We start from the raw sequence: 12,297 nt of genomic DNA on the forward strand, positions 1-12,297 counted from the left end.
GTACAAGTAGATCATTATATATATATATATATATATATATATATATATATATATATATATATATATATATATATATAAATTAAAAATATGCGAGCATATCATTGCTAGTATCTATAATATAAGTGTGTACCATTGCTCACATTTACACACATGTTAATATGTACAAACCCAACACGTTGTAGACTCTGTCACAAGGAAACATAAAAAAGGAATAGGAAAGAAATTCAGCTCGCTGTTGCATGTTTTCTTTAGCCATGAGTGACTTCACTCGCAACTCTAATGTAATCATAATCTCTAACATCCGTCCTCTCGAATGTGATCATGATTCTCGATCTGTGCACATGTTCTTTCTTTTTATCTTGCCGTGACGTCACCATACACACAGCTCAGTCATTTGCATACAGCTGCCATAGCACGTCCGCACTCTATTCCAAGTGTTGAGTTTGCTAATGAACAGCCGATTATGACAAATGTTCTTGTTAATGTACACTGAGATAATGCCTGAGAGAATGATATCATGACAACAGAACAGATACTCTCCCTCCTCATCAAGGCAAAGATAATGCCTAGGAGGATTGTATGAATATATACTATATGAGTAAGAATACATGACCATTTGGGACTTCTAGGTGCTATATTTGCTCTCTGCTTATCTCGCCATTATTTCCAGTCATCCTGGACCTCTCCTTGCCACTGGATTCAAGCAGTGCCGATTCAGGAGAGGTGTGGTTGGAGATTGCACAACCCTTGCCTCACAATTACATGTGCAGTCGCCCGTACAAGGGGTATCTTTTGTCTTTCGAGACTGAACGAAGGCATCGATTATACTATACTCCCTTCTATACTACCAATATGAATGAATACATAGTATACTACCTTCACTCCCAACCTAAAAGAAGAAGGAAATGTAAACAGATACTACACTACTACCCCCCCCCCCCCCCCGCCTCCGGAATCGAACAAGTACAACAGCAGAGTTATTGGAGTGATAGTAGAATTTCAACATCAGGCAAACAGATAATACCAAATCTCTATTAGCAGTAGATATTGATGTTGATTTATGCAAAAGTTCCAACTTCCATAAGTCATATAAGTTATCTATTAAATATCTGTGCCCAGTGGAGAGCGCATGCATCGGCTAGTAATCATAATTTTCTATGAATGAAATAATTCTATTCTCTGTTGAATCTTTTCTCTGCATTAAACATTCAAACCTTCTTGCAATTTCAGAACGTTGTGGAGTTGTCCATGTGCATGAAAATCGCAAAGTAACTGGGGGCAGCCGAGCTGAAGACCACATGACCAAGTGCGCCTTACAGGAGGTTCTACAAGAGAACAAGAACTCACAGCAGCTAGCAATTGACTGCCAGCCCTATCAACTGGTAATGCCTTGGTTTAAAAATGAGCGACAAAATTGATTTATTCCTTAACCAAAAGTGAATATCTTTGATTGATAAAAAATCCACCAAAAATTTACACCTTGAAGGTGTTATCTCTTTGTAAAGGTGGTCACTAAGTTTTGACCATGGGTATAATAAGAGGTGTTTTGTCCTTGAAATGAAAGGGAGTAAAGTAATTTAAGTAAGAAATCTGTTTTTTTTTTTTTTTTTTTTTTTTTTTTTTAAACTATATAATACCTAGCAGGGAGACCTGATGTTGTCCGGGATTAAATGAGGATCAACAAAGTTTCCACCCTTGCACTGAAATCAGTGAAATCACCCGTTTTTAATCAAATCGATTAATTGCCTTCTTTAGTTAGGGACCCCCTCTGTAATGTACCAGGAGGAAGCTTTACATGCCTCCCCTCAGTGACTTAGTTCACAATACATTGTAGTCTACATTGCACTGTAGAGAAATTGATTTTATAAAATTATTTTTTATTCATAATTGCTTGAATTAAAGTTTAAAATGCAACAGTCAACTATCATGCTTCAATTGTGTTCTAAACACAAACATTCATTTCCAATGCGCGCCTGTCAAATCTACTGTTGATTTCATAAAATTAATAGCTGGCAGCTAAGCGGTGCTCGATCATACAATACGTTTAAACATGATATTTCAATTTATGCTGATTGTGTATGTATTATTATAGAATTAATATTATATATTACGAGGAATAATTTGCCCGGTGGACTAATTTGCAAAAAAAATTTAAAAAATAATAATATCATTCATCAAATTCCATCTGTGTTTGTTCACAATATCACGTCAGCTGATATTTGGGCTTGATGATGAATACCCTAGAAAAATCACTGCTGATTGATGTTTAGTTTTAAAATATGCAAACGAAGAAACGTTTTTTAGTGATTTTAAATGGTACCTCTTTTATCGTAAATTGAACTCATTTTTAAGAAAAAAATTTAAATAAAATGGTGAGGTACACCCAAGCTTGAACAGGGGATCATTCGATTTGTAGTTGAATGCTCTACCACTAAACTATATCTCCAGATTATAATAAATTTGTTTTTAAAAAAAAAAAATGACTTTCTGAAATCTTATTATCTCCCTTGGCCGGTGTAATGTAAAATATTCCCCTGCAAAAATTATTCTTTTTATCTATAAGAGAGAAAAGTTATTTGAAAGATCAGATTTTTTCGATTTTTGATACTTATTGAATGAATTTCTGTACCAGACATATCTAAGAACACTGCCAGACATATAAATTAACTTTGTGTGAAATTTGCATAAGATAAGCTAAGCTGTTTCGGAACCTATGAGGAGGGAGCTTGCATGCACACACACACACATGCACACACACAACGTGACTTTTATATAATAATAGAGATCTGTAAATAATGGCTTTATTTAAAGTTTAAAATGCAAAATTCAAGTATCATGGTTCAATTGTGCTCTAAACAGAAACATTCATTTGGAACGCATCCCTGTCTTATCAAATAACCAACTGTTGATTTTATGAATTTTTTTGCCCGTAATCGCTTGAATTAAAGTTACATGTACAAAAGTCAAATATCATGTTTCAGTTGTGCTCTAAAAAGAAACAAAGCTACTGTTGATTTTATATGGTGAACATTTCTGGTTGTGAGATGATAAAACTTCTTCAATGCACTTGTTATGTTAGGTTGTATAAAAGTGTTAACTTTGGTCAAAATCGGACTTTCTTCTTTAATCAGATTTTTTCGATTATCAATTTTCAATACTTATCAGATGCATTCCCATAGAAACCCTATACAAGAACACTCCCAGACACATCAAGTACCTTTGTGTGAAATTTTTTTTAAAACTGACCCAATCGTTTCCAAATCTCTAGGGAACAAACTCACACACACAGACGGAGAGTTCCTTTTATATATTACTTACACACTTCATGTTCATGAAACCATCTTTCACACACATTTAAGAAAAACAAAAAACCATCTGATTAGCAAAGATGGTGATCTATATATTAATACGATAGCGTGTGTTATTTTGGATGTCACGCTTACATCTTTTTTCTTCCGAGTGACTGTCATTTAATTGTTATTACTTTCCATTTCTTGTAATAAATAATTTTACCAAGAATTCTTCATAAGTTTTTGTTTCAGTTTCGATTATAGTTGAAGGAACTCAAATTTAAGTTTTGATTTTGGTTTTAATTCAGACTGACGCACTCAAGTTGTATGGATATTTTTTATTTTTGAAATCATAACTATAATATATAAGAATCGATAGAAAATTGACTCTATAATGATATATATGAAATCTGCATAAATTAAAATATCATATTTAAGCATATTTTACGACCGGGCTATGCCGAGCATCCTTGCTAGCTTAGGTAAATGCTTTTGCAGTTTTAACAAAAGTGCTAAAATAATATAAGGGCATCTCCATTTATGCTGAACATCCACAGAATGCCAACATCAATATATATTACATATGAAAGAGTCCACTGTGAAATTTCCACAGGTACTGCTGGGTAAAACTTTATCAATTTGAAAATAAATTGTTCCAAAATCAAACTATGTCATCTAAAACAACACCGTTTTTTTTAACAAATGCTTATTTTTTTAAAGAATTAATTTGAAGAATTTTTGTCCACCAAAAATTCACACCTTCAAGGTGTTTCCTCTTTACTTGCTTTCCTACAAAGGAAATGTTTGACACAAAGTCTGTTTTTAATATGGGGAAAATCCATCTTCTCAAAAAGGAACTCTCTAGATTAAGAAAAAAATTTTAAAATTCCTCAATCTAGAAAGATGTCTCCTCCACTGACTGGAGATGGAAAAGATGAAGTTTAGTATCAGAACTACTACACTTTGCTTTTAGCCAAAAAAAAGAAAGCTTCAGAGTGTTATTTCTTTGTAAAGATAGTCACTGAATTTTGACTATAAGTATAATTAGAGGTGTTTCGTTCTTGAAATGAAAAACACTAAAGTGATTTAAGTGACTAAAAAAAATCTATACGTTTTTTTTAATAAATATTTTATATTAATATACACTTATTAATTTAATAAATCCTGGAAATTTCATTAAAATCTGATAATTTTCTGATTTTTGTGGATTTCTCTTTTCAATCAAAATATTCATTTTTTGGTTAAAAAGAAAATAACATTCATTGCCATCCCTACCAAATTTATAAAACTAATTTTTTTTTTCAAATCACTTCCTTGTCTTTAGAAACAATGAAACAATGGATATTATCTGACAAAATATCTAAGCAATGAAGAGTTTATAGTGAAGCACAAGATGAAAAACTACACTTCTGATCTGGCATCATTTCCAGTTGGAAAAATCCAAGACTCTCAGAACAAATTTACATCTTTATTTATCTCTCTTTCTCTCATGTTCATCCTTATCACTTCCTCCTATGTTTTGTTTGGCTTTTATATGCCAACTGACCCTGCTACCTCAACTGTTCTACATCTACTAATCCAAGCATTCTCATTCATCCTTTCAACTTGACTAGATTTATGAAATCTCTTGTTCTGCACACATTACCCTATACTGTCCAAATTAAATCTTATGAGATCATCAGATCTAAGCCGCTTTGTTTTAAAACTCACATTATACATGCATTTTATCATTTGTGTCATTTCGTTCCATGCAACATATGTCCTAAATCATTGTTGGCCAGGTTTGAATATGTACACATGTCTGGCAAACCTTGGTCAACACTGTCAATGCTCTGTGGGTTAGTAATTTTAGAAATCTCCTGAACTTGGTCCATTCGCTCTTAATTCTTACACTCACATGAACACCTGATATTTCCCATGCTCCAATGACATCATTCAGGTAATAAAACTTCTGAACATCCTATATTGTTCAATTTCTACTGTACACTCTTTAACTCTTATTCTGGAGTGGCCTCATGGCCTTGGTAAGTGATGATACCCATGTAAAAAAAAAAAAAAAAAACCATCTTTAATAGCTTCATTGTCCAAATATTCTTTTCTCCATATTTTGGTTTTCATTATTATTTTAGTTATTTAGTAAATTTTAAAATCCAGTAAAAAAAATTTGACTTTTCCATATGCCGCATGATTTTATGTGTTTTTGTTGTGTGGATTTTGATCATTTAATTTTTCTCTTTCATGAAATATTTTAGCCTGATGTGGGAGAAGAGGAAGAAAGAAAAGGCAAGATGGAAAAGAAGAGGAAAACTAAAACTCTTGTCGACCATAATACGCCACAAAAGATAGCACTTAAACATTATCAAGTTTTATACGGCCAAACACCAGAAGCAATGCTCAAGTTGGTTCTTTTTCCCTTTAATGTTTTTCAAACATTTTTACTATCATTATATTATTATATTATATATATATTATTATATATTATTATATATATTATATTATATCATATTATTATATATTATTATACTACTATTATTACTTTTAAGTAGAGTTTTACGCAGCCATCAGAATAGGAATGTGCTCCTTTTTGCTGGAATGAAGAAAACCAGGACTTCTTTTAATATTCAGCTAGAGTAGAGTATGGGCAACTCCATTTAGTGTGAAAGATTGTGATTTTACTGCTCCACCCTGTTGCTCCAAAAATATTGGAATTTATTTTTAAAACATCATTCATTCTATAATAAAGAGCAGTGTGCATTTATTTGTGTGTGTGTGTGTGTGTGTATATATATCTTGTTAAATATTTTATCCAAAAATTTAATATATTCGAATATATCAGCAATCGGCGATGTACATATACCAATAAAAATTAAGTGAAAGTAAATTGACTCAAATATTAAGCTTCATGATTACCAGTTTCTGTAATCAAGCATTCATATAAAGTTTTTAAAATGAAGACAAGAAAAAATTTAGAGTATCATGTTGTGTATTTTTCATAAATGTTACAATTGTTTTGACAACATTCAGACAATTTCAAACTTTCTGTTATTCAAAAATATTCCGGTTAGAAAAAACACTAATTAATACATATCTGAACAGATTTTGATCTTGTTATTTACGGTACCAAGCAGTTAAATCTACCATGTTTTTTGTTTAATTATATCTATATATCTATGTATCCAGTCATTATAAAACAGTTAGCAAGTAAAACACTGATGAACAAACAAATATTTTACTTATTTAGGGATTTGCAAAAGCAAATAGCAAGTCACCCTCGCCTTCAATCTATTTCCATATTGATACGTTTTTCTTTTAGCTTTTTACACTGATTTATACTTTAAAAAAAGTTTTTTTTTAAACATTCCAATTTGTTGATGCCCACACCTATATTCCAACCACTCATTGACGAAATATTACCTTTATGAAAGAAGATACGTTTTGACTATCGAGCGCTGAAAAAAAGCCACTCTTTCTTTAAAGGAGTTAGAGCTGATGCAGCTCCTTTTTAAAAAAGGTAGGGCGTAGGGAGGAGCCAGCTGTAATTTTGTGCATGTGAGCAGGAGTTGGAACAGCCGCAAGTGTAGTGGAACACATAAAACCTTGTTTCTAAGCACTTTTATCACTCTCATATTTATCTCATTAATACACAAAGAAAAAACATGTACATACACACAGAACATTCTAAATAAAAAATGAATCATATAATCGTAGATGTATATGACACATCTTCTCCATTGTTTCAAAATCTCTGAGGTTATGGTCAGTGATTTGAATAACATGGCTGATGGAGATGTTAATTTTTGTTATTCTTAATTATCACCTGTAATAACGATTGGGTCCTGGATATGACTTTAAACTATATCCGATGGTGATGCCCCAGCTTGTGGGCTTTGGGGAGTGTGGAGCCACCCCCTAATTGCCATTGCTCTCAGATCCACTCTGACCCGGAGTGGTAGTACCTGTTAGGGTCCCAAGTATGGGTTAAATAGAAACCGACTTAAAAAAAAACAAATATATTTTATTAAAAATTTTTTCTTCAAAATAACTGGATTCGACATTAAATAACCTGAAAAGAGTTGATATGCCATAAAACAAACCAACCAAAATAAAGATTGAATCCTCTGTAGAACCATGCCATCTATCTCAATCGTCGACCCCAATGCTGTTTGCAGTGGTTTTCCATTCATCTTCATGTCTTTTTCTCGTTCTGGCCATGTCGTCTTGGCAATTGCCGAGTGCGCGAGCACTGGTTTACAAGTACAATTATAAGAAAATAAAAGGACACAAACTCACAAAAAGAAAACACAACTCCGGTACGTCATGCAAACTAGTTTTGCTCTGAGTGTATGTGATAAAGGACCTCTAAACATTGTTCATTGGTAGCTATCTTTTGAGACATGCTTGATAGTCGGTTGATCAGTTCATCTCTTCTGCTAAACTTCTGCGCAATCTGCACCGAGTCGCAAACTGCCATCAAGTCTCCCAAGCTGAAAACTGTTCATAAACTGTGATTCTTAAATTTTTTGATTCAGTACCTCAATGTCTAGAAGCATATCCTTTAAGGCCAATTGTTAATTAATATCTTTAATCATTAGGCCACAGCTTTGTAATAAATATCTATTCCCTGTGAATTAAATAAAATGTTCCATTTGAAATTTCATATAAGTTATCGAATTTGACAAGAAGGTTCTCATTTGAAAAGATACACCTGAGGAAAGTCAGAGGTTATATCGCTCAAACATTGGAAGGTAACAATCAAAATAAAAATAGTAGTTCAAATAATCCATATATTACAAAAATTTTAAAGCTTGTTTAATAATGATTTGTTTATTTGCAGCAACCATGGAAATTGTGCTGCTGTATAATTTACTATCAATAATATTTCTTTTTAAATGATGAATGTTTTTTAGGAATCAATACTAATAAATAAAATGATCTGTTTTTCTTTTGTCATTGTCAGCTAAATATTCTTTAAACTAATACAATGAATATGTCTCTCTTATTAGAGATTTAAAATTGTAGATTTAAATAGATTTAAATTATAGATTTAAAACTGTAGCAATTTACTTGTTTATAAAACAATATTCTGCCTTCTTACTTTAAAACCAAATATTATTTCAATCAGTAAAACAAATATTTTGAAATGCGTTTTAAAATTGGACTGTTTCAGTTGATGAGAGGACCTAATATGATTTGCGAACAATTCATTTTAAAATGAGTAAAGTCGGGAGTGTATACCTTAACGAGATCTGATTAATCTCCATTTTTGTTGACGATCTTATATACAAACATGAAATGTTTTAGCAAATTACTATATAAATTTTTTTTAAATTATATAATTGTTTTAAATCTTTAATTGTTTTTGTTGTAGGAATCATTTAATAAAAATGGCAAATTGTTTGGGTTTTGCATCCATTCATGAAATCTGCCAAAAAATTATTAGTGTGTCAGTCACAGAACGGCTTCAAATGCTCCAGCAGTTTTATATTAGTGAACATGGCCCTTGGCTTAAAGCTTTGTTTGAAGCCATTCCAAAGCCAACAGTTACAAAACCAATGGATACACACACAGGTAATGTATATTCTTAATCCATTTGTATACATTTATCTTTGAATTACCTCCCTCAATTACCGCAGTTAATATGTTTTTTTTAAATTCCATTTTCGCCCCCAAACAAGGCACAGTGCCACTTTGATATAGGGGGCTACTATTGGGGACAGTAGTTGCAGGGATACTGTGTAGGGAGTTGAGCAGAAAGATGTCTATTCACATTACATTTGAACTTCTGCATGTTAGTACAGTTGGGAAAACATGAATCTGGAAGGGAGTTCCAGAGTTTAGCAGTTCTGGGGAAGAAACTATTAAAGTAGAAGGCCTTCTTACATCTAGGGATTTCTACTGTGTAGGGGTGGAACTTTGCTGCTTGTGTTTACATCGAGGGGGTACAAGGGCTTGCAGTTCGTCAGAGCATCCACCATCAAAATACTTTTTTGACAATCAGTTCAATAGAATCTGGATCATTTTGTAGCACCAATAGATAAAGACTTATTTTCTCTAGCGGCTTGTAAGGTGCATTGATTTCATATGTACTCTGAAGAACTACGTCAGCTTCTTCGAGAATCATAATCGGTCGGCAGAGAGAGTTCTGAAAGCAGTTAGGAAAGATATTTCCCCCTCTCCTCTCTCTTCTATCCCTTTTCACTGGATGCTAAAACATTGACTATCTTCGCCTGAAGGTAACTGCTGAAAAACTTTCTGAAGATCAAAGAACTTTCTACTTTTCATTTTCTTCTATCTATATACCAAATGATGTAGATAATTGAATATTATTTTTAGTAATTCATTTATTATCCATGAGGATAGCTTTCTCTTGGTCTGTCAGTTATGATCGGGTAGAAATCTTAACTAAGTTTATGTATTCTTAGTATTGCTTGTACTAAGTTTAACCTCTACAAGACTGTCACATAAAACTGGTTAACTTGACACTTTTATCCATTGTGCTACAATTATAAATTAATAGCTCTCCCCAGTCATGGGTGTTGGAACAAAAGTAAGTTACCTCTGTGGATTAAATAATGGGTTTCAAAATTCCGTAAAGATTTCTGAGTTTGACAAGATACATCTAAAGAAGGTTGGAAGTGACATCGGCCAAAATGTTGTAAGAATAACATCCAAGATTAGAACAATAGTCTGAATAATCCAAATGATGTAAATTATCAATCTTCATCTAAAAAATTCATAAACATTGTTTTTTTTTCTTTTTATACAGATGATAAGGTGACCATTTCTAAAAGAAGAAAAGTTGTCAGGAAAGTCACTCCCAGAAAATCAACAATTTCATCCAATATCAATTCCAAGACAGAATTAAAGATTGGTAAAATCTGGAAGAAATCCCAGCAACAGACGCCACAAACGCGAATCCGTATGAATCAATCAGTCAAGATTAGGTCCAGTCCTGGCACACCCAAGAAAACCCCTTCAAACCTTAATTTCTCTCTTCAAGAATTTCGACCTCCTAGTAATACTTCACATGTGAGCAATGATTTTCAAAGTAATGAACTGGAAGATGCAACCAACATTGAATTTCTTTTGGATGAGATGGCGTTAACGGCGCCAAGTAAAAGTGACATCTCACGAAAAATTACTCCAAACAATGGACAAACTAAGACTTTTTCTGAAGTGGATCGTATTTTTCTTGGGCCTGTGTCAAATGAAAAAGAAATACGCAAACCACCCCCTAAGAAAAAGGCGAAATCTACAGAGCTTAGTAATGAAAGTAATTTACTTGACTCCTCGGGCTGGCAAGGACAAATTGCTGCAGAGAGCATTTCTTGCGTTCCAGATTCCGTGAACTATTTGGACGAACTATTGAAGAACTCGACTTTGAAAGAATCTGTTGATGATGATAGAGTTTGGAAGAAGAAATCTTCTCGATCAAAATCTCAAAGATTTACCGATCATGTTAGTCGAATTCTTGAAGAAGACGAGAAGGAATACAGATCTTTATTTACTTCGGGGAAGATGGTCCGAATCAATAAGTCTTCTGTTATGGATGATCAGGAGGACGAAGTTGAAGGAACTCCAAGCTTATTTTAAAGTTTGCTTTTTTTTGTTAAAGGGAATGATTGGTCGGAATGAAATGAGGAACACTACGTCCATAATACCATATCACTTTTTAAAAAAAATTTTTTATGTCTTTTTGCTCCCTAATATAGTCAGAAGCTGACATTTGAGAAAACTGTTTGAATTTGTGTCTTATATGTATGGTTTACATTTCATTAAAACTGGATATATTTATTTGAAGTCTTAAGACAGTTCTCTCCTCAGGGATCACTTAAAGCTTCAGATGCAGTTAGGGGCATGTAGAGATTTACAACTACTTCCCATTGTCTTTCCCCGGAAAATGTTTTACATATGATTTAAATTTTATCAAAATAAGATACATTTGAAGTTTCAAGAGGGATTCTTCCCTAATAGTCCCCTGATAAGGAATTTAAGTATTTGGGACCACTTCCGTTAGAAATTTTACATATAAATAAACTTTCAAATTTTATGTAGATATTTTAGCCTTTCTTTCTATAGGGAACAAACACACACACAGACATTGACATTTTTTATTTTAAAATTAGAATCTTTTTTTTTTCAAATAAAATAACTAACGAATAAAATAATGAAATTCAATAAGAAGATATTTACAAAAACGTTGACAGTTAAACAAAACAACAATTTTAAAACAGCCAAGAGCAACCGATTAGCACAATGAAATGCTGTCAGAGACTATGAATCAGCAATGCAAACTTTAAATTCCATCTACCATGTTCAATTACGCACTAATATCATTGAAAACAACAGCTTGTATTCAATGAACTGCATACAATGAATGGTTTACAATATGTACAGGGATGTGAATCCTCTGCTTTTTAACAAAATTTAACCTTTCTCTACCTAAAAAACAAACAAAAAAAACATTCTGCTTTAATTGCAACAACCATCTATGGACCGGAGTTCTCTGCTTTTTGCTCGAAATCCACTTAAGAAAAAATGCTAATTTTTGTCAAATCAGTCACACCTTATCTCCTTATATTTTGTTGCTGTTTCTCTTTCTTCCTCTGTCTTGTTTTATCTTTCTTTATCTTTTCTTTTATCTTCTCTCTCTCAATCTTGTCTTACCTTTCTTTTCCCACTTATGACAGTTCTCTCTGAAAACTGAAAATGGTAATTTTTTCTGGAAAGGCTAAGACTTTATACAATTCATAAAGAAGTTAAATGATTTAAATTTCATCAAAGAATGACTTCCTGATTTTTAACCCGCACATGCATACTCCGTACCTTTCTCATAATTTTAACTTCCTTAGTTGAAAATAATTTGAGCGGTTTAAGAAAAAATTGTTTTTGCACTGCCCTCTCTTCACACATGCTGATCTGATTTCAGCTTTTTTATCATGAGTTACTTACACTCCTTGACAGGCATTATATGATGTATATAATCCCCAAAACAGTTGATATGATA

General features: G+C 32.6%; 1 protein-coding gene across 4 annotated transcripts in view; it reads left to right on the forward strand.

Moving 5' to 3' along the window:
• LOC145245954 (DNA excision repair protein ERCC-6-like 2) overlaps window positions 1–11,084 on the forward strand; it is a 110,061-nt gene extending 98,977 nt beyond the window's left edge. For all 4 annotated transcript variants that reach the window (XM_080107723.1, XM_080107724.1, XM_080107722.1 and 1 more), the window contains 4 exons: window positions 1,231–1,382; window positions 5,543–5,688; window positions 8,659–8,858; window positions 10,057–11,084. In XM_080107723.1, the coding sequence (XP_079963849.1) occupies window positions 1,231–1,382; window positions 5,543–5,688; window positions 8,659–8,858; window positions 10,057–10,883 (1,325 nt within the window). In that variant the 3' untranslated portion in view covers window positions 10,884–11,084. The remainder of the gene's footprint in view (window positions 1–1,230; window positions 1,383–5,542; window positions 5,689–8,658; window positions 8,859–10,056) is intronic.
• The last annotated feature ends 1,213 nt before the right edge of the window (window positions 11,085–12,297 follow it).

Source organism: Euprymna scolopes, chromosome 23, assembly GCF_053919585.1.
Source record: "Euprymna scolopes isolate OS-2025 chromosome 23, ASM5391958v1, whole genome shotgun sequence".
NCBI lineage: Eukaryota > Metazoa > Mollusca > Cephalopoda > Sepiida > Sepiolidae > Euprymna > Euprymna scolopes.